Source organism: Xiphophorus hellerii, chromosome 17 (genome assembly GCF_003331165.1).
Source record: "Xiphophorus hellerii strain 12219 chromosome 17, Xiphophorus_hellerii-4.1, whole genome shotgun sequence".
NCBI lineage: Eukaryota > Metazoa > Chordata > Actinopteri > Cyprinodontiformes > Poeciliidae > Xiphophorus > Xiphophorus hellerii.
The window spans coordinates 707,078-732,992 of NC_045688.1; the positions used below are offsets into that span (position 1 = coordinate 707,078).

Consider the following 25,915-nt stretch of genomic DNA (forward strand, 5'->3'; position numbering starts at 1 on the left):
GGCAGCAGTCACTGCTATGAAGCTTTCCCTGGAGTCACATGATTCTGACCTCCACTGTTACTTTGGTTGTTTTTGCTAATAAAATATTTCAGCTCAAGAGATTGCTTTTTTGGGAAGAAAAAAAAAAATCTGTTAGCCACTTAAAAAGTTAATATGGCCGACATTTTCCAAGATGGTCGTCAAGGAATGTTTCTTTTTGCATTTTTTTTTAGTTTTCAAGATGATGGCTGTCATGGAAATTTATTTTTGCACTAAAATCGGTAGTTAGATGAATGTGTTTATAGTCGAATCATTGCATGCATATTTTGAACCACTGAAAACATGTATATTTTCGTAATCTTTTATTTTCTTTTTCAAATTGGCCGTCATGGTTTTAACAGAGAATATGTTTGCAATAAAGTCGGACACAGCTGACGAAAAAGTTAGGAACGTTAATCATTAATCTGTTGACGAAAAGTCTTAGATAAACTAATGCTACTAATGCTAAACTGATAAACAAAAACAATAGCGGAAGTTAGAGCTAAAATAAATCATTTGTGCCATCCAACGCTAAATCACTAAGCACAAAAAATTAGCAGAAGCTAATTCTATACTGGTAAACACAAAAAATAGCATAAGTGGCAGCTAACAGAAAAATGTTAGCAGAAACTAATCCACAAAAAATAGTGGAAGCTAACACCTACCTGCTAAACACATAAAAACAGCAGCTGATGCTAAACATATAAAAAAATTATTGGAAGTCAACGCTAAAAAGCAAAATCAAACATAAAAAAACCAGTGGAAGCTAACGCTAACCACTTTCAGTGACATCTTCTCCTTCCAGTTGATGACCGGTGTGAGGAAAGTCCTGAGTTTCAGATTTTGCTACATATTACTTTGAAGTTATTTGAATTTTGATTAAGTTCATCCAATGAGGAAAACATTATTACCAATCATGGCAATAATCAGTTTAGAAGGCTGAAAATGGCAGCCATACTGTCCTCCTTAAATCCAATGGAAACACCAAAGGTTTCCTTGTTTTTCCTCTTTTGGCTTCACTTTTACTTTAAAGAATGAGTGAGGAATCGGATAAAGAACAGATCGGTTTTATTGGATCCTGCTGCAGTGAATCCAACACACAACAGATGCAGCTTGTTGCTGCTGAACCAGCTTTTATTTTAAAAAGTCTCTGAAACGTAAAAAACCAAATGTGAAAATATAAAACGATCTAAGTCTTTGTCTCTGAGTGTTCAAGGTTTTATTCCACAGCTTGTCCCTGCTGTCTCTGCTGCTTGGCTTTCCTGTCTCTGTCCCTCTGCCTGCCTTGGACCTCATGCTTTTCAATTCTCGCCCTTTTCTCTCTGCTAAAACAGACACCAGGAGGTGATTCAGACATCACACCCTGAGCTGGAACATTCTCTCCGTTAGCCGCCTCCATGCTCTGGACGCCCGTCTCACCTTCCTCCGGTTTTGAAGATGAGGTCGGCGTTGGGAGCACCTTTTGGGTGCTGGTAGCGCGGCCGGCGCTCCCGGTTGGTGTTGGCCGGAGCCGGACGCTGGGCGAACGACTGCATCATCTCTGAAGAACGTGAAGGAATGAAACACAAATAAAGATGAAATGAAAGAAGAAATGCAGAAAAGATTCTGGGTTTTCCCCTGACAGGCTCCAAATTCATGTTGTCAGCTAAACTGGGTGATGCTTCAGGAAATAAGTCGCTCCATTTCCTTGCTAGGCTCATTAACTACTAGGCCTGTCACGATAACAAATTTTGCTGAGCGATTAATTGTCTCAAAAAATTATTGTGATAAACGATAATATTGTTTGAAAACCTTTTTACACTGATTTAATGGAAATGACGTAATAATGCATGTGATTTCCTGCCAAAGATAGATACACTTTATTTTCAAAAGAATATTTAACACTGGAACTGATAAACAAAATAAACAAAACAACCAAAAACAAAATGGATTCTCAGTCTCCATTAACAAAAAATGTACTTGATAAAAACTAAACAACATAAAGCCAAAGTGGAAATAAATACTGCATTCAACCAAAAGATTATGAAGTCTGTATATTATGTTGCCCTTCAGTAATAATTAGATTTAAATAGAGAAGATGGGCACATCGACTACCTGATGCAATAGTTCACACTACATGATTTTTTGCTCCTATTTTTCCCCTTATGACAATCTTAGATCGTTGGTCTTTCTAAGATTGTGTGGTGTGTTACGGTAGATCCTCGTTGCGGCTCCGATCTAAATCACGGACTGGGAGCTTTAACTACACCTGTTGAATGTGACAGGGAGCCAATCAGAAAGCGCGGATTCTCCTCCGTGTTTTCTGAGGGTAAATTACGGAGGGGAATCCCAAACATCTGACACGGCGCAACCCGAAGTCCAGCGGACATCGGAGATGATATGTGGAAACAACATTAATGTTTATTCAACATGCAAAGAATATAGAAATGACAAGAGGAGGAGTTGGAGCCAAATTGCTACCGCAGTTGATAAACCCGGTAGCTTTTCAGCTGTTCTTCGTTAAGGTGACGTAAATAGGTTCTAATGATTTTCATTCAGTCAGGACTTTACGCTGACACTAGCAACATGCATTGCAGGTAGATTGTAGTAAAGCATTGATTAATGCCTGGTTTTAAAATTAGTTAACTGAACTTGTAGCCATTATTTTGTGCCCATTGTTGGACACCACACGGCAGGACCGAACCCGATCGAATCGTTAATGTGTGGGTCTGTCAGGTTTTGAAAATGGGCCGACAATCGGCCGACAGCTCTAAGATTGTGTAGTGTGCGCTGGGCTTTACACTAAGTAAAATGAGAAAGGGAGGAGTCAGTGGAGAGCACCGGAGTTGAGCCTTTTTTTCATTCGGTGTCATTAACAGAAAGAGAAAAAGGTCGGAAGAGACGATAATGCCGATAATTAAAATGACGTCGATAGTTTTAATTTATCGTACGATTAATTGATTTACAGTTTATCGCAACAGGCCTATTAACTACTAATCTAGTTAAGTGTCTTAGCCAAGCTAATGCTGAATCGCTAAATACAAACTATAGCAGAAGCTAATGCTAAGCTGCTATACACAAAACATAGCATAAGCTAACCCTAAACACAAAATAAAACAGCAGAAGCTAATGCTAAACTGCTATGCACATTTAAAAAAAATAGCAGATGCTAATGCTGATTATGTTCACCAACCACTAATACATTTAGCTAAGAGTCTTAGCTAAGCTAATGCTAAACACACAAAAAAAATAGCAGAAGCTAACAAACCGCTAAACCAAACAAAGCATAAGCTAATTCCAAACTGTTGGTCACATAAAGAAATAGCAGATGCTAACGCTACATAGCTAAATAAAGAAATGTGTGTACCCTGGTAGTCTTCCTGCTCCTGCCTCTCGTTGATGTCCAGGGTGAGTTTCTTCATCCTCATCCTCTCCTCCTGCTCCGCCTGCTGCTGGTTGAAGTGGTTCGCCGCCAGGTGAGACGACAAGGGGACGTTCAGGATCTTATACTGTCAGTAAAACAGGAAGTTACGTTACAATGCCGTATCAGGGACATTACAGATAGAAAAGCCAAAAAAGGGGAAAAAACTAATTAAGTTCAGAATAAGCTCTGAAACTTTCTATAAAAACTTGGAAATATCAGTTTCAAAAGTCAAAATTTTGTTACTTTTGAAAAATGAAACAAATTGCCTTTCAAAATAAAAGGGCTAGTTGAGACAAAAGCACCAGACTGAAGATTTTTGTCATCCAGTTTTTCGTAGAAAGAGAGAAAATAGAAAAATGATCAATTATAACTTATTGAGCTTATTTTAATTCATTATGCAGAAGTCTCAATGCTCCTTCTGTTAGCTTAGCTTAAAGACTGGAATCAAAGGGAAACTGCTAGCCTTATGCTAACAGAAACACAGATGCATCCAGCAGAATCTTCAAAGCTCAACAATAAACCGACTCAGAGCTGAAAGCTCCAGATTCTCCCTGAAAGAACTCCTTGAGTGCCGAGCGGCGGCTGACGGCGAGCGGACAAACGGAGCTCAGAGCTGCAGTTAAAGCTAAACTCTCACTGTTTACCCAGAGAAAACGTCATTTCCCCTCCACACTGAAAACCACAAAGTAGCTCTGTGTTCACGCCGCGCTGACGGCTAACCGGAGCGGACTCTGGCAGGCGGAGGCGGACACACCCTGCAGCCCTCAAACCGCAGGTTTGTCCCCCGCAGGCCGGACGGAGATTTTACCCAAAGATATTTAACATCAGAGCAGCGCTAAGAAAACATTTCACCTAAATCATCTTCCTAAACATCTGAGACTGTAATACAGTCAGGATGGAGTCCCACAAGGTTCACTGCTCGGGCCGAAACTTTATTTTACTTTATTGTATATTCAATGTATCCAAGATATTAATATTTATTTGCTGATGATGTCACACTGGGGTGGGCACTTAACTTTTCATTATAATTTTACCAATAATTACCACCTTAAATTCCAATAAATTATGTTTAAATAATTATTTTTGTTTTAATTAACTGTCCATATTTTTGGGGTTTAATTTTTTCATTTTCTCCAGTGATTTTTCTTTGAAAGCATCAATTAATAAAAATACATTTGAATATAATGCTAAAATAAAACAATGTACGAAATAAGATTTATGGTTGTGATAATTATATAACGAAAAACCTAAAATGTCAAAAACGACTGAAATTTTAACTATTTTTAAAAAATATTTTAGTTCATATTTTAGAAAATAAAAAAATTCTAAATATGAAATTTTTTTTCAAATGACTTCTAAAATAAATTTAAACAAGTGAATATAATTTCCATGTTATGCTGTTGCTCATCATTTCCATACTTTAGTTATGTTTGGTGATCTGAGGAAACTTATTAAACCTGCTCAGAGAAAAAATCAAGCTTGGACAAAGCCCAGGTTACAGGAGGCCTACTGCTGTTTTAGTTTTGGTTTTCTTAGCATTGTGTTGGGATGGAAACGTTAAAAATGTACAAAATAAATCATAATTTTAGTATTTGAAACAAAAAGTAATGAAATAAAGAGAATCTTTATGATCCTGATCAGTCGACCCTCTGAGGGTTTTGCTCGTCGTTTCCTCACCTGCTGCTTGTTTCCTTTGCGGGTGAGCATGACGAACTGCATGGTGTCAGAGATGTCCGAGTCTCCCTCTCCCATGCACTGCTGGCCGGAGCCGCCCTTCTTCAGCTGGCTCTTCAGCTGCAGCGGGATGGCCACGTCCAGCTGGTGCACCTTCACCGCCTCGCCGCTGCGCTGCTGCAGAGACCAGAAGCAGGAAGTGGAAAGTCAGCAGGCAGGAAGAGTCACCACGTCCCACAGGAAGGACAGGAGGAGAGAAGACCTGCAGGTTCTCCAGCATCATCTTATCCAGAGCCTGGATGAAGTCTTCGTCCTCAGCGCAGGCGACGTGCTTCAGTCCTCCGCCGCGGATCGTCACTTCCTGGCAACAAGAAACCCGATTCAACACAAAGACCATCCACCATGACACCAGCAGATCTATCACATGAATACATTGTTCTCCTCGTCCGTCTCGTTCTCCTTGTTGGAGTCGGTCAGGTAATCTGTGTTCTCCTCCTCCTCTTCCTCACGCTCCTCTTCCTCGTTCTCAGATCCTTCCTGGAGACAAAAAAACTGATTGTTACCTAAACAAGAAAACAAAGAAAAAGAGAGAAACAGACTAATGTGAAGATTTATCTTCACAGTAAATCCAGAAAGGAAGACAGAAAAGGAGGATAGCTAGAATGGAAGAAAACCAAATCGAAATACAGAAAAAATAAAAACAGAAAAGAAAAAGACACAGAAAGAACAAAAAACTGCGACAAAAAGAAATAAAAAAAACAAAAATACAGAAAAAGAAATAAGATCTGTAACCGCCTCACTTCTCTGTAGCGTGATGTAAACACTGACATGTCACCATAGCAACCAAATGGACTCACATCCTCTTCCTGTTCGTTCATCTCGCTCTCGTTGCCCGACTGCTCCTCGGTGTCAGCGGCTCCCTCTTCATCCTCATCCTCGTCTTCCTCATCGAGCGGCTCGCCTTCACTCATGGCGCTGGAGCGGCCGTCCTTCTCCATGGCCATGCCTTCATTAAAACACACACACACACACACACACACTGCTGTGATTAACACATTAAACATGGAGGCAACCAATGGATAATTAAGCCATTCACCTGTTGACAGAAGGAAGGTGTAACGACTTGATCTGAGGCAGCAGATCAGGTCTGAGGATTGTCCAATCACTCTCTACTCTACAGCATTCATGTTGTCACCAAACATTCAACACCAGGCGTGGAAAGTTACAGAGTAAAACATGCAAACCTCTTCCTCACTTCTCATATCCTCCTTTAGGGGGCGCCGTTACTTCAACAAATATTTCAATTAATTTTTCAAAAGTTTGACTTTTGTATCTTTTATCTAATAATTCCAGGAGCTAGAGATGCAAGTTATCAATTTATGAATTAATTCATCTAAAGTTGATCGATTAACGGTTAATTGATAGGCGGCCATTTTCTTAAAAGTTTTCTGTTGCATCACCTTCATCTCTAAATAAGAAGTTGGCGCTGCTTCGCTGAATGACCGCGATTAAAGGCGAAACTTTAATAAGTTTATTGTGTGTAGTGATGTTACGTGATGTGCCGAGGCTTCGAGGCGTGTGTCGAATAATGGAGGGGGCGTTTCCGTAAAGCGCGTATCGAGGCTTCCTTCATTTAGGGGAGGAGCCCAAAACGATGACGTCCGAAGCCTCGCTGCCTGGCTGTACCACGTGACTGCTTCGGGAAGTGGCTCAGAGTTTGGCGCGGGGTTTGACAGCTTTAGAAACCCCACAGGCTCCATTCAAAATGTGGGTTGTTGTAGGCGAGTTACGGTCAGTTGAGAGAGTGGATAGAGTTTTGATAGTTTGGATAGCAGAGTTTGGATAATGGTTATTTAGTTTGAGACAGGTAGTTTGGTGTTTGGAGAGTTTAGGGGGGGGGGGGGGGGGGGGGGGGGGGGGGGGGGGAGAGAGAGAGAGAGAGAGAGATATATATATATATATATATATATATATATTTAGGAGCGCGAGGACAGGATAGGAGTAGGATGGAGCCGGCGAGAAAGAGGAGGATTTCCCCTATGTGGGAACATTTTGATTTGATAAGCCCTAACAAGGTAAGGTGAACTGAACATTTGCAGATGCATTAGGTTTGCTTATGAGGAACTGTATTTTTCACTGTTTCTTATTTTCTGTAAAGGTGAGGTGTTTATTGTGCTCCAAGGAGTTGGGGTACAATAATAACACCTCATCCATGTAGTGTCAAAAAAGAGAAATCGTTTGAAACCAAAAACTGTGGAGAAATTGTTGTTTCTTAATAAAAATGCATGAAATCATCCAAGTTACACAAGCATTAGTCTATTCACTACCCCTCCCTAGTTCCACAAGCACTTTCACTGTCCTCTGCCTGATTAAGCCCAGGCCATTTTTCTAGAGTCACAGAAAAACTTTATTACACAACATGCCATATCGCATGACACTACTATTTTGGGAATAATTACACACAGAGGATACATTCAAACAATATTTTATTATACACATATGTGTATACATAATTTATGTAGACAAATGATTTCGTCCTACACCTTTTGTGACGTCATTCTCAAGAGCCATAATTACGGTGGCCGACAGGTGCAAATGCGCAGCAAAAGAGAAAACATGCAAACAAAAAAGAAGACACCCCCGAATGAAATGCAGCAAACAAAAAGAGAGACGCAAACACCCCCGAATGAAATGCAGCAAACAAAAAGAGAGACGCAAACACCCCCGAATGAAATGCAGCAAATAAAAAGAGAGACGCAAACACCCCCGAATGAAATGCAGCAAACAAAAAGTGTTGAAAACGGAAGTGCTCCAGACCACTAGGGGGAGTCAAAGAAAATAGTATTCATTTCTATGGGACCAGATGCAAGATTCAGAGAAAGAAATTTGAAAGAAAGTAAAGGTATCTCTCTGAATCTTGCATCTGGAAAGTGTGATTATTGTGAGAAGTCTGAAACAATAGAGCATGTTATTTTAGAGTGTTGTAATATGAAGAAGAGAGAAGATGCATGCTGAGAGAGTGTGTAGGTATTAAAGAAAGGTTTAATTTAATAGAATTTTTGAGGAGAGATTTCGGGAGTAGACATATTCAAATAATTATTCGGTATCTTAAAAAAACAAAGCTATTTCATAGGATATGAGTAGAGCAAGTTGGGTGTGAATGTGTAAAGAATATCAAAGAGGGGTATATAAAGCTATAAGCAAGTTGGATAATATAAGCAGGTGTGTATGTGTGGGGGTATGTTTAATCAGGAGTTAATGGAGGGAAAAGGTAGAAAGTGAAAGTTTATAGACCATCTCGAACCACACTCCATACTGGTAAGTGGCGGTAATGCTACTGTAAGTTTGTTGCCAACCGCCAATAAATACCAAGAAGAAGAAGAAGAAGAATCTTGCATCTGGTCCCATAGAAATGAATACTATTTTCTTTGACTCCCCCTAGTGGTCTGGAGCACTTCCGTTTTCAACACTTTTTGTTTGCTGCATTTCATTCGGGGGTGTTTGCGTCTCTCTTTTTATTTGCTGCATTTCATTCGGGGGTGTTTGCGTCTCTCTTTTTGTTTGCTGCATTTCATTCGGGGGTGTCTTCTTTTTTGTTTGCATGTTTTCTCTTTTGCTGCGCATTTGCACCTGTCGGCCACCGTACATAATAGACAAAAATTCAATGCATCACAGGTGTTAAGATACAGCTGGCTGTGATTATACACCTGGCCAGTAGGTGGTTTCGTGTGCACATGAAGCCTCAAGAAATGAACCCTTTCTGAACCAGTTGGCTCAAGTGGTTCAATGCCTCATGAGGCTTCATCTCACCATCACTAATTGTGTGCATTATATTTCAAAACAGAACCGCATAAAGTACATTTTCCACCCCACAACGAACTCTGGACCGTTTCTCTTTCTAGCTCAGAGATCTCTCCACCATCTTGTTTCTATATTAACAGCTCCGTTTATGGCCAGCGGCGCCCTCTGCTGGATGGCGGCCAAACTACAACAATAAAATAATATCTAAACGGACGTTATTAGTTCATCGATTGGAATTAATTTTAATCTAGTAAACCATTAAATCGACAAATACAACGAAGAACAAGGGCCATACTGCTAAACAAAAAATAACTATAAGAAGTCAAAATAATCTGAGAATAAAGTCATAAGAGAATAAATTCTAAATAATACGAGAAAAAGGTCAAAATTATGAGGATAAAGTAGTAATATTATGACTTTATTCTCGTAATAGTACGACTTTTTTATATTTTATTAACTTCATTATAAAATTGTGACTTCATTTTCGGAATTTTATTTATTTTTTATTTATTTGCGTCAGAGGCCATTAACCGTAAGTGGATTAATTGTTTTCATCTCTGCCAGGAGTATTTATAGACTGATTTAGAGGTAGTGTTTCCTCCTCTGAGCTAATTTATCTCCAGGTTGTTGCACCTGAGTCACTTTCTCAGAGGGTGGAGTTTGCATTTTTCTCTGCATTCCAGTGCAACACACTGAAACTGTGGAACAAAGCAGTTTTCATGCTGTCATCGAGTCGCGGAGCCAGATACACCTGCTGCAGAATCGCTTCCTTCTTTCCTTTCACCTCAGACAGACTGGAACTAAACCAGGCTGCAAGACGCGGCAGTTCTATAAATACAGCCACGCTAAAAAGAAAGTACACCCTCATCCTGACCTGGGGTTTTACACAGCAGATACCAAATCATCACACTAATGGTTATTCAGATACACTTGTTTCTGCAAGCTGGCAGCCATCTTGTTTTGTAGAGAGGCTTTCTCTTTCAACCATTCAAAACAAGCCATTGATTTTTAAATGATCCTGTCATGAACTTTAACCTTTGACATTAGAGTTTTTTATTTTTTTGTCTTCTCTCTGGGTTTTGTGCCCTCTGACCTGGAGGTGAATCTGCAGGAAAGACTGGTTGCTGTTCTGGATGGTGTCATACTATCGTGATGCTTTCCAGGTTCTACAGCAGGGTGTCCAAACTTTTAGCCAAGACGGAAAAAATGTTCAATTTGGACGAAGTGGAGGGTTGCAAAAATCTAATTTAAAAATGCAGCAGTAAATTCACAGATTTCTTTCTAGTTTCACTAAAACTCAATATTTTCTAAAGTGAATAAAACGGTGGGATTGTTGAAGAAGTGGGATCTCTGAATAAATTAGACGGATTATTGAAGGTTAAAGAGTTTCCTGAACTTATTAGTGTTGAAAAGAAATCTTGCTATAAAATTTATGCATCAACCAACTGTGCAAACTCACTAAACTCCAGCCTAATGGGTGTACTAACTTTCTGCATTCCTTTTAAATAATATAATGTTTCATTTTGTTTAATTAAACTCTCCTATACCAGTTATAGTCCAGTTATGTCACAGTTGATATTTCACCAAATATCAACTAAGTAATGAGGGCCGAAATGATTAATCATCAACCAACTTAGCCATAAACTCAGACAACTGCCAATAGCTTTAAGAGCAACACACTCAGAAGATTAAACCAAAACTGAAACAAGAATACAAACATTTTGCATTTAGGATTAAAAAAAAAAACAAAAAGGAAAAATATATATATTTGTCTGCAAATCTACCCAGAACTCATCAGGAGGTTTAAATTATGTTTAAAAAAATTCTTATTATTAATATATAATAAGTTGGTTCTAAACCTAAATCTAATCTAAAAGAATAAAACGGATGACATTGTATTGATGCTAAATCAAGCAAAAAGGGCTGAACTCTTTTCACATGTTGACGTTGGAATAATTATTTTAGCCGCAGATAATCATTCACTAAAGGAATGTTGTTATTGTATTTCAGGGAAATAAAATGTTTATTTTCTTATTTGTACAAGAATATTCCACCTCTAGTTGTAGATGTAATAATATTCCCACCTGAGGCCAGATTTGAGGCCACTAAACCTTCGTCTGAAATTTTCCTGAAGTTCTCAGCGAGACTCCGGCTTCACTTTGAGGGGAATGCAGATTTTCCAGCCAGGTGAGATCATGAATGAATCTCGTTTAAAGACGTTGTTCTGCTGCGTTGAACCTGGTGTTTTAGGGAAAACTTCTTCACTGAGTCTAAAAATAGCAGCTAATGATGACCAGCTCATGTTACCCAGATGACAACAAAACAATTAAATCCATTTTCGATGAGTAATTTCTGTTTTGGCGATGCAGCTGGAGTAAAATAATCCATAAACTTGATTACATTTAATCCCAGACGCTGCGTGCTGACGGGACCGTCAGGTGAGCACATGCGTTTGGTATGCAAGCGTTTCCTCCTACGCAGCAGGGAATGCGGCTCTGCTGGGAGGAAACCAGAGAAACCAGCTGTAGCGCCAAACCACGTCGTCCGGAAACTCATCCTCACCCAGTTTGACGAGAACTTCCCTCTCCAGGTCGGCCACCTGCCTGGTGGCGTCGTCCAGCGAGCAGCTGAGCCGCATCTTGGGCCGCAGCAGCTCCAGCGTGTCGCTGATCATGTAGTCGATGTCGATGGGGAACGGGTGGTCCTTTGTCCAAACATCCACGCTCTTCTTCCACCAAATGTACCGCTGCAGAAACACAAACCTCATTAAACCTTCAGAAAGGTTCACAAAAAACTGTTTGAATTCACTATCATATGGCATCATTTATAACTGTTATTAATTTGTTTGTGGTTATATTCTGCAGCAGGACAAGTTCACTAAAATATAGCTAAATGATTCCAGAACAACAGTTGTTTAACAAACGGCTAACATCTCCAGCTAACGTTCCAGGTGAGAGGCGGGGTCACCTGGACAGGGCGCCAGTCTGTCGCAGGGCAACACAGAGACAGACAGGACAAACAACCACACACACACTCACACAAACGCACACCTAGGGAGAATTTAGAGTCCAATTAACCTGACACTCATGTTTCTGGACTGTGGGAGGAAGCCGGAGAACCGTAGAGAACCCATCATGCACAGGGAGAACATGCAGACTCCATGCAGAAAGACCCTAACATATAAAATTCATGTAAAATCATGAATTGTTTCCTCCTCAGATTAAAGACGTAAACACAATATTGTAAATAAGAATTAAATCAATTCTGGTTAACTAAAACAAAAATAAATACAGGGAAAGTTACAAAAAATCTCTGAGATTTTCTCTCCATTTAGAAAATAGAAATAATTTGGGTGATTCTCACTGATCCAAACCAAGAAAAGTTTATTCTGACTCAACTTCATTCTGTGAGAAAAAAATGGATGAAAATATCCGTTTTCAAATTGACGTTTTTAATTAAGCGTGAGATTGAACTTAATTATCAAACTGCTCCATTTGAATATGAATCACTTTCAAGGACTTTATGCAGAAACCAAGCACTTTCCAAACCTTGAAAACACCAAAATCCTTGAGGATTCAAGCCTCTGTATGAACCCTGTGGGTTCTGTTAGCATGTTAGCGGTGGGAGGCGCTGCAACAGACCTGGAAGTAGATGAGGAAACAGTCGAGCTTCTTCTTGCTGGAGCCGCGGTCGAAGTACTGGCCGCAGGTGTCGAGCAGCGTGCAGACGAGCCGGATGCGGAACAGGTGCTCGGGCGGGTCCAGCGGGCTGGGGCTGCCGTCCGGGTTCACCCCGAAGGAGATGAAGGAGAAGAGCGTCCGGAAGACAACGGCCGACTCCACCATGCGGTAGTTGTAGAGCTCACCCAGGAACTTGGCGCTGCTGATCCGCCGCTGGTTGAACTTGGGCTGGTTGACCTGGAAACAGCAAACCATCAAGGCTGCGGCTGCAGCATCAAGGCTGCGGCTGCAGCATCAAGGCTGTGGCGGCAGCATCATGCTGCGGCGGCAGCATCATGCTGAAGCGGCAGCATCATGCTGTGGCGAAGCCACATTATTTACTGGAACGTTGAAGGTTTGACTCAGACTTCATTTCATCTTTTTGTTTCCATCTGATGTGAAAATACTCCAGCAGTTTCAGCGACAAACGTTTCACTTTCAGAAGGCAGAATATAGGAAATACTATGAAAATACAGAACATGCTGTTAGGAGTCAAGTGATTAATCAGCTTAATCATGATTAATCAATTATTGAAATAATCAATTAACTGGTAACTGGGTCATTCACACTTCTACTGATGTTTGTTAATGAACAAGAGCAAGTTTTTTACATTTTGAAATATTAATAGAAGAAAAAACATGTAGGTTGAATTGATTAATGGAATTAATCAATTATTAAAATAATCGTCAAGTAATTTAGTAATCGATTAATCATTAACTGAAGTGTAAAGGCTCAATTAAAGGCAATTTGGTGAAAGACACTCAGAAGTAATTAAGCTAAAACTGTACAAAAAACAACATTTTGTTTCAAAATTTAAAAAAAAACTTCTTTTCTACCCACAGCTCCTGAAGTTGAAGTTTTAGCTTCAAAGTCTGTAAAGAAATCTCCTCTTAAGCACCTTGTGAGTCAGTTAATCTAAAAGCTAATCTCTGGATCAGTGCTGCACTGTGCTGATGTTAAATCCAGCAGGAAGGCTGGCACTTTGCTGGAGGATCTGCACTGAGTCTCTTCAGCTCAGGAAGATGTCAGAAAAAAAGATGCAAGCTGGATTATTCTGACAGATTCTAACTTCTGGTTTTATCTGAGGTCTGAAATACCGGTTCCGATTTTCACAGATCCAACTTTTTTATTCTGACACATAAGAAATGTGTAGCAGGTTTTGGATTCCAACAGAAAATAAAGAAGTGACAAGATTTTCCACATTTTATTGAAATCTAACCAAAGTTCCCAGTGGGATCATTTTGCAAATCCTTTAGGCTTTGGTCTAAAATCACAGTTTGAGTAAACATACTGTAGTTACTGTCAACAGGCTTGGACAAAAGGCTCAGTGTTTCCACTCGGTGCCACAGGGTGGATGCGTAATGCGTGCAGTAACGTGCAGACGGCTCTCCATGTGCAGCTGAAACATTCCAGGTGAAACTCAGGCTTCAAATTTTCCGTTTTGAAACGGCAATAGCTAAGAAAACCTGGAATAGTTCTTGTTTTTACATGTCTATCGATGCTTTTTAATGCACAAGAGACATTTTAATACATTAGAAATGTTAATAGAAGAACATGTGGGGCTGAAACGATTAATCGGATTAATTATGATTAACCTATTATTGAAATAATCATCAATTTAGCAATTAATTAACCATTAAGTAGAGTGTACAGACTCAAAGAAACACCATTTACAGAAATAAAAATTTCTTCAAGTAAGAGTAGAAATACTTCTACATAACAAAAGCATAATCAAGTAAAAGCAGAGATACTCCTAAAGGTAATTTTTTCCAAAGCCTTTCGGACCGTAATACGTACGTAGAGTTTGGTGTGAGCGTACCTCCATGCCGAGCCGGATGTCCTCCAGGACGCCGTCCACCACGTGGATGCCCACGTCCTCCTGGTACGCCACCAGGCCGGCCAGCAGGTTGGCCACGCAGTGGATGCTGTTGTACTTGATGTTCCAGATGTTGATCATGCAGCAGATCAGGTAGCCCTTCGCCTCGGGCTCCTGCCACGGCAGCTTGCGCATCTGCCGCAGCACCTTCTCCGTGGTGACCTTGGACAGGTCCTTGTATAGCAGCTTCCTGATGTACTCCTGCAGTGGCGGCCGCTTCTTCTTCACGGCCTTCTCGATGGGCGGCGGGTTGCAGTAGTAGTAGGCGTTCTCCACCATGGTGACGTAGCGCGCGTCCAGGTGCTGCGCCTGCTTTTTACGCATCATTTGTTCCTGCAGAGCAGAGAAAATCTGAGCTGAATATCTGCTGAAATTATTTATTTTATAAAAACACTTACTGTTATTTTTATTTTTAACATTTTAAAGAATTTCCGAATTTTGCTGGACGATAAATTGTCCCAGACGTTAACACGATAAACAATGATGTTGTTTTGAGACCATTTTCAAGTAATAAAATGATAATAATTACATAAAAATGCAAGAACAAATTCTCAAAGATCAACTAACTTTAATTTCTAACATTTAACACTGGAACTGGAAGACATTTTAAATATCCAAAATAAACAAAACAAATAAAATTAATTATTAAATCTCCATAAACAAAATTGGTCTCCAAAAAATGGCTACCTAGACTTTAATTTCTTATTTTAAAAATAAGCTTAATTGGTTATTTATATGCATTTATTGTATTTCTAATATTTTGGAAAAAGGCAAAAGTGGTTAAATAAAAAATATGCAGAATCAGATAATTTTTTAAAAATCTGATTAATCGTCAGAATTGATTACTAAAATAATTGCTAGTTGAAGCCCTAATTGAATTAACAGGAGTGCCATTAAATTAGTCAGTGTGTGAGCATTTGAAGACATTTTTAAATGATTAAATTTCAACCTTATTCCAAGCATTGTTTTATAAAAGAGAGAGAACGTCTTTAGAAACTTTTCCAAACATTAAAAAACAAACGTTAGCTGTGTTTCCATCGACCATATAACTGAACAATTTGACATTTCAGGAAAAAAATTGCTTAATGGGAAAACACCACTTTTGAAAAAAAACAACCTTTTTTGATAAAACGTCCTGGCGCTAGGATGAGGTGGCTTTTTTTGAGTCAAAACTGGTTTATTTCACGAAACTGCAATAAAAAACACTTTTTCTGCATCACATGATCAACAACAGGATGTTACTACTGGCAGAAATGACGAAGAAAACAGGACGTTGTCTGAGGATGATACACCGTGTGCTTAGGCCTGTCACGATAGCAAATTTTGCTGAACGATTAATTGTCTCAAAAATTATTGCAATAAACGATAATATTGTTTGAAGATCTTTTTACACTGATTTAATGGAAATGACGTAATAATGGATGTGATTTCCTGCCAAAGATAGATACACTTTATTTTCAAAAGAATATTTAACACTGGAAATGATAAACAAAATAAACAAAACAAACAAAAATAAAATGGATTCTCAGTCTCCATTAACAAAAAACTCACTTGAACAAAAAACTAAACAACATAAAGCCAAAGTGGAAATAAATACTGCATTCAACCAAAAGAGTGCAGATTATGAAGTCTGTATATTATGTTGCCCTTCAGTAATAATTAGATTTAAATAGAGAAGATGGGCACATCGACTACCTGATGCAATAGTTCACACTACATGATTTTTTGCTCCTATTTTTCCCCTTACAACAATCTTAGATCGTTGGTCTTTCTAAGATTGTGCCGCTCCGATCTAAATCTGGGTTTTTCTCCGACTGGGATCTTTAACGCAGCCTGTTGAATGTGACAGGCAGCCAATCAGAAAGCAAGGATTCTCCTCCGTGTTTTCTGAGGGGAAATTACGGAGGGGAATCCCAAGCAACCCGAAGTCCAGCGGACATTGGAGATGATATGTGGAAACAACATCCACATATTGTGGATATTGTTCAACATGCAAAGAATATAGAAATGACAAGAGGAGGAGTTGGAGCGAAATTGCTACCGCAGTTGATAAACCCGGTAACTTTTCAGCTGTTCTTCGTTAACGTGACGTAAATAGGTTCTAATGATTTTCATTCAGTCAGGACTTTACGCTGACACTAGCCACATGCATTGCAGGTAGATTGTAGTAAAGCATTGATTAATGCCTGGTTTTAAAATTAGTTAACTGAACTTGTAGCCATTATTTTGTGCCCATTGTTGGACACCACACGGCAGGACCGAACCCGATCGAACCGTTAATGTGTGGTCTGTCAGGTTTTGAAAATGGGCCGACAATCGGCCAACAGCTCTAAGATCGTGTCGTGTGCGCTGGGCTTTACACTAAGTAAAATGAGGAAGGGAGGAGTCAGTGGAGAGCACCGGAGTTGAGCCTTTTTTCATTCAGTGTCATTAACAGAAAGAGAAAAAGGTCGGAAGAGACGATAATGCCGATAATTAAAATGACGTTGATAGTTTTAATTTATCGTACGATTAATTGATTTATCGTTTATCGCGACAGGCCTACGTGTGCTTAATTACTTATCGCATGAAAAAACTTGTTCACATGTGATTTTAGTTGTTTATGTAATAGAAACACCGCAAATTGTTTTTTGTGCAATACTGAAAGTTTTGCGCACATTTGCGACAGACTCAAGATTGAATCTGTCTTCTGGTTAGCAGCAGCTGGTTTTGTGCCAATAAAGACAGAAACGTTGGGGCCGCAGGGAGAGGACTGACCAGCAGGACGCTGGTCCGCAGGTGAGAGTCAGGCGAGCGGAACAGGAAGCGGCCGCAGGTCTCCAGCAGCGTGCAGGCCATCTCGATGTGGTGGTGGGTGAAATCAGACAGCAGCATCTGTTGGGGCGCAGCAAAACGGACTTCTTAATCAAACATTTGAGGAAACCAGAGGACGGTTCGGAGGTCCAGACTCACCTTCAGACAGTGAAGCGTGTCGGTCTTTGAGAACATCTTGAACTTGGAAAGTTCTCCGATGAATCGCACCGTTTTGTTTTTGGTCTCGATGTTGATCTGGTCCTTCTTACGGATCTAAAAATGGGACAAACATTTACTAAAGCAAATATTTTCAAGTCTTATTTGATGCTTCTTTGGGTTTTTTATATTTAAATAAATTGCAGGGTTTCTACACAGTAAAACTCAAGAGCCTTTCAAGCATTTCAGGGAAGTTTTCAAACTTTCCCAGAACTACACTTGAGATTAATCAGATTAATCGATTATTTATATTAATGCTTTTAATGCACAAGAGAGTTTTGTACATTTGGAAATATTAATGCAAGAAATAAGGAAATATGTAGCGCTGTAACGATTCATCAGATTAATCAATTATTTTTCTGGATTTCAGCAAAATAATTTTAGAAATTCTATTGGACCTAAAACAAGTTTAGTCTGATTTTTAAAAAAAACATTTTGGTTTAAACTGCAAATAGCATTTTCCTACTTTAGGCTTTTAATCAAAAGTCAGATTGCACTTTATTATCAAACTGTGCAGTGTGAATATAGAGCACTTTCAAGGACTTCACACAGAAATTAAGCACTTTCCAAACCATGAAAATACATACATTTAAGCATTTTTCCAAGTATTTCAAGCACCTGAATAAACCCTGAAAGGCTTAACTAATACTGAGATCTGCAGAAACGTGTGTATTTGTCTCTGTATTTACAGTGAATTTAAAGGTTTAATGAAGGAAAAACGACCCACATGGAACCTGAAGTCTCCCTTCAGCATGGAGCAAAGATCCTCGGCTACGTCTGACATGCAGGGATGCAGCGTCGCCACCAGGCGAGAGTAGAAAGGCAGAAGATCCAACCTGAAACATCAGCTGGTCACCAAACAGAAACACGGTGCCACAGCGCCTCTGTGTGGCGATTCCAGGTATGAACCTCACCTCTGCCTGGGGACGGTGAACAAGGCCCGGACCAGTTTCCTCCGGTTGGATTTGGTGTTCATGTTCATGCAGAAGTCCATGGCAGCCTGAAAGAGTCCAGATAAGCAGTTTATCAACTGTTTGCAGCTGCAGCAGTTAATCTGAGGTCTAAACCTCAGATTAACTCACCTTGTCTATCAGGTCTCTGTTGACACAGTTAGGAAGCTGCTGAATGAAGGCGTCCACGATCAACTTCAGGTGCGACCCGGTGTTGGCCTCCTCGTCTTCTTGCTCTGCACAAAAAGACGACAATAATGTCTAAAATCTAGATGAACTAAAAACCTGCTAATAAAAGAAAAATGCAGTGAAATCGGCAATCAGACTTCATTTCTGTCTTTTTAATTCAAAATACTATTATAATCACTTTGTGTGTCCTGTTATTAATCAGTTAATCTAATGAATAAATACACTGTACTGATGTTAAGTCAGGCAGAAACAGAAGAACTTTTCACATGTTAAGTGGTTTTTTGGCTGCAGGTGTTTCCTTTGCTGCATTTAATTCAAGAAAATGTTAATTTTCTATATAAAAATGGAAGAGTTAATTTGCATCTTAATGTATTTTTAATTTTGTATAAAACGGATCAAAAATCTGAAGAATGTGCAAAGTTTTATCAGATTAATTGTCAGAGTAATTGATTAATAAAAATAATCATTAGTTGCAGTTCTAGAAACAAATCAGGGATCTGATGGATGAATTGTCCCAAAAATTATTGCCATAAACGATAATATAAGATTAAAAATAGGATATTTAAATAGAGCAACTCGGTTTAATCAGATTATGTTATTATTTTCACCTTAGACATGTTTTTGAGTTGAATTGTTCAGGAAAATCTCAGATTGGAATCAGGTCCCACCTTGCTCATCCAGCAGCTTCTTGGCCAGCTCCTCGTTCTCCACCTCGTCTCCTCCCTCCAGCTCCAGAGGCTCGTCTGCGATGTCCAGCGCCTCCAGCTCCAGCTCCAGCTCTTCTGTGGTGCTCACGTCCTTCCCTTCTCTGCCATCTGAGGACAACAGAGCATCACTCACACCAGCCCCATCGGTCGCTCCAACCCGACTCCAGTCCGCTTGTCCAGAAAGTCCAGTTTGTTTTGCTGAGGTGTGAATGCTGATCTAACTCTGGTTCGCCTACAAATCTCGGTCTCGGTTCGGTTGAAATGAACTCTGATGCAGTTTGAATGCATATGTGAAGACCAAGTATATTAGAGACCGCTCCAAAAGCAGGAGGTGAATTACAGCGCACGGCATCCTGGGTAAATACAACCAAAACAAACTTGCTAGCCTAGCGCTAGCGGAAGGCATTGCTCATGATCTTTAGCTAAAGACAAAAGTTGGGTAGTAACTAGTTCCACTTACTTGAGTAAGATTAGGAGTATTTTTACTGCGCTGTTTTTATTTAACCATCACCTGATTAATTTTGTTGTGAAGTATTTCTACTCTTACTTCAGTAAAATTTCTTCACTGAATAAAGAACAAACTTGTACTAAACAAAAATCTTTCCAGACACACACTTGCAGTTTTTGTTAAAGCTTCACATCGAAAAAAATTGGAAAAAAATATTTTTTGCCTGATTTTGTTATGAAAAAATATGAATTATTTTCATTTTGGTTGTTTAAAATACCAAAATTTCTACATAATCTATTTTAATCCGTCTGGTGACATAACTTTAAAATATTTAATTATTGATGTTTGATCAGTTGCTCAGAACTTGAGTTGATTTTTACCAAATACTGTTTTACATTGAGTCCATTCTTGGATGTCTCCTTTTTACTTGAGTAAAAATACATTGAAGTAGTGCTACCCAAAAATTATACTCAAGTAAAAGTAAAAAGTAGTCGCCCACCAAATTACTCAAGAGTAAAAATGTATTTGGTAAAATTCTACTCAAATACTGAATAACTGATTAATTACCAATCATTTAATATTTAAAAACTGCATTATCAGATGGACCAAAATACAAAGTGATGTGGAAATTTCTGTGTTTTTAAAGACCAAAAAGAAAATAAATAACTTGAATGACAATTACAAAATAACAAGTAGCAGAAATAAGTTTCTTTCAATCTGAAACTTAGGAACTTTTTAATAAAACTTTATACGTTTTTACTCACAGTATCCAGAAATTTTACTCAAGACTAGCAATACTTCATAATAAATAAATAAAACTAAGAAAGCACAGAATAGTGATAAACGTACCTTTGGCGTCGTCCTTGTCTTTGCTCAGGCCGCTCTTCTCGTTGTCCTTGAACAGGATGGCGGGAACAAAAGCCTTCAGGTCGATCAGGTTTTCATAGAAGTTTCGCGCGTCTTCGTCTTCCCAGATGCCGCCCTCCAGTTCGTACTCTCCGGGTTTTCCGGGGGTGAAGATGTCGATGCCGGGGCCGTGCTCTGAGGGAGAAAACAGCTGATGCCAGGGCTACATCCAACCAAATTATCCAGAGAAGGATAGTTTTATGCAAAATTCGCATTTTTATACTTCCATTAGGGTCTCACCTGCCTCTAAAAACAGACCAAGTGCTTAAAAACCATGACAAAAAACAATTAAAATAAATTGCATTTTTTTGGCCAATGAGTTATAGCTTTTTGGTGTCTGGAAAATGAGCCGTTTCAGAAACTTCCTGATTGTTAAGTCACATTCCACGGACTCTGCCTCGTTACCTAGCAACCCCAGCAGAATTCCACCCTGTTACCTAGCAACCCCAGCAGAATTCCACCCTGTTACCTAGCAACCCCAGCAGAATTCCACCCTGTTACCTAGCAACCCCGGCAGAATTCCACCCCGTTACCTAGCAACCCCAGCCTGAGCTACATAGATGTATCCTCCTATGAAGGTCACCTTTAAAAAAGAGTCTGTTTCATTTTATTAAATTTCATATAATGGAATATGAAGAAAAAATAGAATTTGGCTCAAACGCATATTGTTTAATTTTTGTGGTGTTTAAAGTGATTATTACAGTAAATAATCAATTTTGAGAATCAGTATAGTATCAGTATAGTAACTGGATGACTTTTTTGGGGAAGTAATCAGTAATTAGTAACTAATTACTATTTCCCAGTAACTTGATCTGAGGGCTGCCCCCTGCTGGGCGCCCCCTGCTGGGGGCTGGCTCACCTTCCTGCACCGTCTTGTCCTGCGGCAGCTCTGGCATGTTTTCGTCCAGCAGGTCAGCCAGCGTCTGCGTGTTGGCCAGCAGCTTCTGGTAAGACGTGGCGAACTCCTCGTACTGCTTGTGGCGATCTTCGCTCAGCTCCCCTTTGGAGTGCAAGATCCGCCTGAAACCAACAACAGAAAAACTTAGCTCGGGTCAAAGTGCTTAAAAATCCATTTTACAGGAAAATTTATTTACTTTTTGTTTTCTGTTAACTTTCTTTGAGTTGAGGAGCTCATTTATAATTCTGATGGGATTTAAATAATAGAAAGTCATCTCATGGCTGAAAATGAGAGAAAACGCAACTAAAGTCCAAAGGGGAACTGATTAAAACGAGTCGGACGGATTGGCAGAAAAACATGAAGCAACGTGAACTATTAATCAATTTTATTGATTAACTGATTTTTTGGTTTTACAAGAATAAAGTCTCAAATCAGAGAAACTCATCCAGGCTTTAGTTTCTCTTTAGTGGCTTTGATTCCTGCAGCAGCGTCTTCACAGGTATGATTGACAACCCAACGGTCCAGAACGCTGCTGCTGGAGTTCTGACTAGAACCAGGAGGATAGAGACACCACCCAGCTCTACGTCACCTGGCTCTACGTCACCCAGCTCTACATCACCCAGCTCTACAGTCCTTCACTGAGAAAAGACACTTTAACTCCTGCTGGTAGTTTATAAATCACTGATTGGATTAAAGATCTGCTGCTGCTGGATCAACCTTCCAGACCTCTCAGGTTCTGGTTCTGGTCTGAACCAAACATGGAGAAGCAGCATTCAGCTTCTATGTTCCACAAATCTGGAACAAACTTCCAGAAAACTGCAAAACAGCCGAAACACTGAGTTCCTTTAAATCTAGACTAAAACTCACCAGTTTAGTTGCTTTGGAACCGTAATAAATTGAACACATTTCATCTTTTTTTATGATGAAATGTCCTTTGAACTGCTGTGTTGCTGACATGTGCTATTCAAATAAACTTGATAGATTGATTTATTGCTTGATTAATCTGACCGGTTCTGCCTCTCGATGTTCTGCAGCTCCCGGTGGTCCTTCTTCAGGTGTTTGGTCAGCGAGGTGAAGTATTCCCTCAGCAGGTTCTGGAACGGCTGCTGCTTCTCGGTGCTGATGATCTCGCTCGGCGGGAACGCCAAGCGGAACTTCTCCGCCGCCAGCTTCACCCTGCGCGGCACCAGACTGGCGATGTCGTCGCCGCAGTGCTTGCAGAAGCTGATCACCACCGACACATGAGTGTGCGTCTCGCGGTCCGTCCCGATGATGTTCTTCAGCTGCTCGTAGATCAGCGACAGCCCCTCCTTGTCGGTGAACAGGCCGACGATGGTGAGCTCGGCGATGAAGCGCAGGTCGGTGCGGAGCTTGCTCACATTGGGCGCCTTGTCCTCCTTCCTGGCCTCAAAGTGCTTCTTCCAGGCCTGTAGCAGAAGCGGCGCAAACTCAGCGTAGCGCTGGTGGAACAGGGAGCACAGGTGCACGGCGCAGCCCACGTCGGAGATCTTCAGCTTGGCCTCCACCAGCGAGCTCACCGCCTCGCCGATGTACTTGCTGAGGTTGAGCGAGGCGAAGTCGTTGGAGAGCGTGTCGCGCTGCTGCTCCGTCAGTGTGCGCAGCTTCTTGACGAAGGCCGTGTTCTTCTTCAGGCTGGAGTCCAGGCGGCTGAAGAAGGCCTCCTCGGGTCGGGCCTCCTGGGCGTTCTGGTTCCGGCTGCGGAGCTCCTTCCGGCCCTGATGCCGTTCCCAGGCCTCCTGGTGCAGCTGGTGCCCCTCCTCCTTTTCCCTGGAGACGAGAGACAACGGTGGACCAGGGTTAGAATAGTTCTGGGTTTTTCATTTCACTGAAAAAACACAAAATCTTAACAAGTATTTATGGTCTAGTCCAGGGGTGGGCAACTCCAGGCCTCGAGGGCCGGTGTCCTGCAACTTTTACATGTTTCTCTACTTCAACACACCTGAGTCAAATAATGAGGTCATTAGCAGGACTCTGGAGAACCTGACTGCACTTAGGAGGTGATTCAGCTGTTGGATTCAAGCGTGTTGGATCAGGGAGACGTCTAAGAGTTACAGGACACCGGCCCTCCAGGACCAGGATTGCCCAGCCCTGGTCTAGTTTCTAGTGCAAATGTCTTATTACATTGAAAATACAACAAAAGTAATTCACAAGTAACTTTTCAGCAATATAAAGGAGCTTGTTTTATAAAATTAGCAGCTGCTCTTTGCGTTATGTTTGGTTCCTAAACAGGAAAAATAAAAGTCAGAATCTCTTAATGAAATAGTCTGAATGAACTGGATTAATCCAAACTTAATTTGACCTCATCACTCGGTTTCTTCTTCATAATGAAGTTAACCATGACTCACTTGAGCAGTGCTGCCTCTTCCTCACGCTGCCGTTTGGCCTCATCTTCTTCGAGCTTCTTCTGCAGCTCCTCCTGTTGCTTCTTCTCCTCCTCCTCTTTCTTCTTCTGATCCTCCTCCGCTTTCTGCTTTTCCTCCTCTTTCTTCCTTCGCTCCTTTTCCTCTTTCTTCTTCTTTTCCTCCTCTAAGCGCTTTTTCTTCTCCTCCTTGCCTGCATCCTTTTTACCGCTGGCTTTCGCCTCTTCTTTAGCCTTGTCTCTACCAGATGCCGCCCTCCATTCAGCCTCTTTGTCCTTCTCTTTTTCTTTGTTGGTGAAGGAGTTGACGTCTTTTTCATCCATGTTTACTGAGGGCTTGCTCTCAGCAGGCATACTGAGGGTGGAGAACAACAAAAACTTTCTTCAACAAAACAGAAAACTGTTCAGATTCCTTAAAAACCATGAACAACAAACTAAACTGAAGCTTAAAATGGACAACTTTTCAATCTGTTGAAGCCATTAAAGAGTGAAATCCTAATATATAACACTGCTTTTATACTAATTTCAGAACCAAACCTTTTTTAGAGAACTGTTTACTAAACGAACAGGAAAAGAACCTTAAACTTAAGGTGCTATGTCAAAACATACCAGATAACCTAAATTAAACCAGATACAAACTGGGCTTTACTTCATCGGTATGAAAAAAGTTAAATTGTGATTGTGAATATTTAACTCATTGTGACTTTTCTTCAAGAATAATTCACCATATACAATAATTCTCTAAAGGATTCTAATTAATGAGTCTCAAAAACATTTAACTTCCCTTTGGGATTCATAAAGTATTTCTGAATTTGATGGACAGCAGAAGAATTTTGCACTTGAATATAATAAGTTATTTTTGTGGCAATCTGACACACTAACATGTAAGAGCTGATTAAAATAACTTCTAAAAATCCATGCGCAAAAGAAGTTATTCTTTATTTTGTAAAAAATAAAAATAAAAAATCTACAAGTTACCAGTTTTAAAGACAAAAATTGGATTTTAACTCCACACGGTTCTATTCAATTCAACTTCATAATATAGAGCTGGAATGTTGCTGCAGCATTTCTTCAAACTACCAACTATTACCACGCAAAACATGTCATTTAAACTGTGGGAGCTGTAACAAGTCAGGGATCTTTTAAAAATGTTATTTCAAAACCTAATTTAACGACAAAACCATTTACCTGCATCGTGAGGAAGAGTCGGAAATCAAACCACCGAACCGCCTTTTAACCACAGACCTTAGCTGACACGTTTACTGAAAAAAGACAAGATCCTTCAGCTCTTAACAGCTAAACTCGTCGATGTGCTTTCATTTCAGAGTGCTACTAACAAGCTGTAGCGTTAAAATGTGTTTAGAAATTCATAAGTTAGCATTAGCATTAGCTAAGGCATTGTATGAACCGATATAAACAGACGTTTATACACCCCGGAAATGCGCATTAAGCTGTGGCAATGTTGACTTTAAATAACATACACGGTAAAATAACAGATATAGGCACAAATTTGTGGGAATGTGGCTGTAAAAAGATGAAATTTACCTACTGATGACTCCAAAACAAACATCGGTGAATGGTTTCCAAGTTAACCGAAGAAGGACCCTGTTATATTGGTACTATACGTTTTGCCTGATTAAAAATATAGTAAATAAAACAAACATAGGTAATTTTGTGGCAGCTAAAATAATTGGTCTATATATCAATACAGATTTATTTTTAATATATGTATATTTTACTTTATCATATATCTTGGCAAATTTAAATTGTGTCAACTGGAATTTTTAAGGTCGCCTGTAGTCGTATGCTAGGCTATGTTAGGCGGCTAATATAACGCTTTAAAACCAGCATTTTTCTTCTCAAACACTCCCACTAAGGAATAAAATAAATAAATAATAATTTACATTTTTATATTACACTTTTTATCGCATTTAATA

General features: G+C 39.9%; 1 protein-coding gene across 5 annotated transcripts in view; it reads right to left on the bottom strand.

Annotated features, from left to right (window-relative positions):
* upf2 (UPF2 regulator of nonsense mediated mRNA decay) overlaps positions 1-25,602 on the bottom strand; it is a 28,670-nt gene extending 3,068 nt beyond the window's left edge. The window contains exons 1-22 of one of the 5 annotated variants that reach the window (XM_032589631.1): positions 25,524-25,602; positions 25,167-25,240; positions 23,965-24,333; positions 22,607-23,386; positions 21,560-21,720; positions 20,644-20,835; positions 19,308-19,454; positions 18,583-18,686; positions 18,415-18,500; positions 18,228-18,336; positions 17,444-17,557; positions 17,249-17,365; positions 14,435-14,824; positions 12,538-12,813; positions 11,459-11,642; positions 5,953-6,101; positions 5,528-5,632; positions 5,358-5,456; positions 5,099-5,272; positions 3,365-3,506; positions 1,438-1,558; positions 1,070-1,343 (exon numbers count right to left, since the gene is read on the bottom strand). In XM_032589631.1, coding sequence (XP_032445522.1) covers positions 1,238-1,343; positions 1,438-1,558; positions 3,365-3,506; positions 5,099-5,272; positions 5,358-5,456; positions 5,528-5,632; positions 5,953-6,101; positions 11,459-11,642; positions 12,538-12,813; positions 14,435-14,824; positions 17,249-17,365; positions 17,444-17,557; positions 18,228-18,336; positions 18,415-18,500; positions 18,583-18,686; positions 19,308-19,454; positions 20,644-20,835; positions 21,560-21,720; positions 22,607-23,386; positions 23,965-24,332 — 3,924 coding nt within the window. In that variant the 5' untranslated portion in view covers position 24,333; positions 25,167-25,240; positions 25,524-25,602 and the 3' untranslated portion in view covers positions 1,070-1,237. Of the gene's footprint in view, positions 1-1,069; positions 1,344-1,437; positions 1,559-3,364; positions 3,507-5,098; positions 5,273-5,357; positions 5,457-5,527; positions 5,633-5,952; positions 6,102-11,458; positions 11,643-12,537; positions 12,814-14,434; positions 14,825-17,248; positions 17,366-17,443; positions 17,558-18,227; positions 18,337-18,414; positions 18,501-18,582; positions 18,687-19,307; positions 19,455-20,643; positions 20,836-21,559; positions 21,721-22,606; positions 23,387-23,964; positions 24,334-25,166; positions 25,241-25,523 lie in introns of those variants that run through there. The other 4 variants (XM_032589627.1, XM_032589629.1, XM_032589628.1 and 1 more) reach the window with 4 other exon arrangements.
* Between the last annotated feature and the right edge of the window lie 313 nt (positions 25,603-25,915).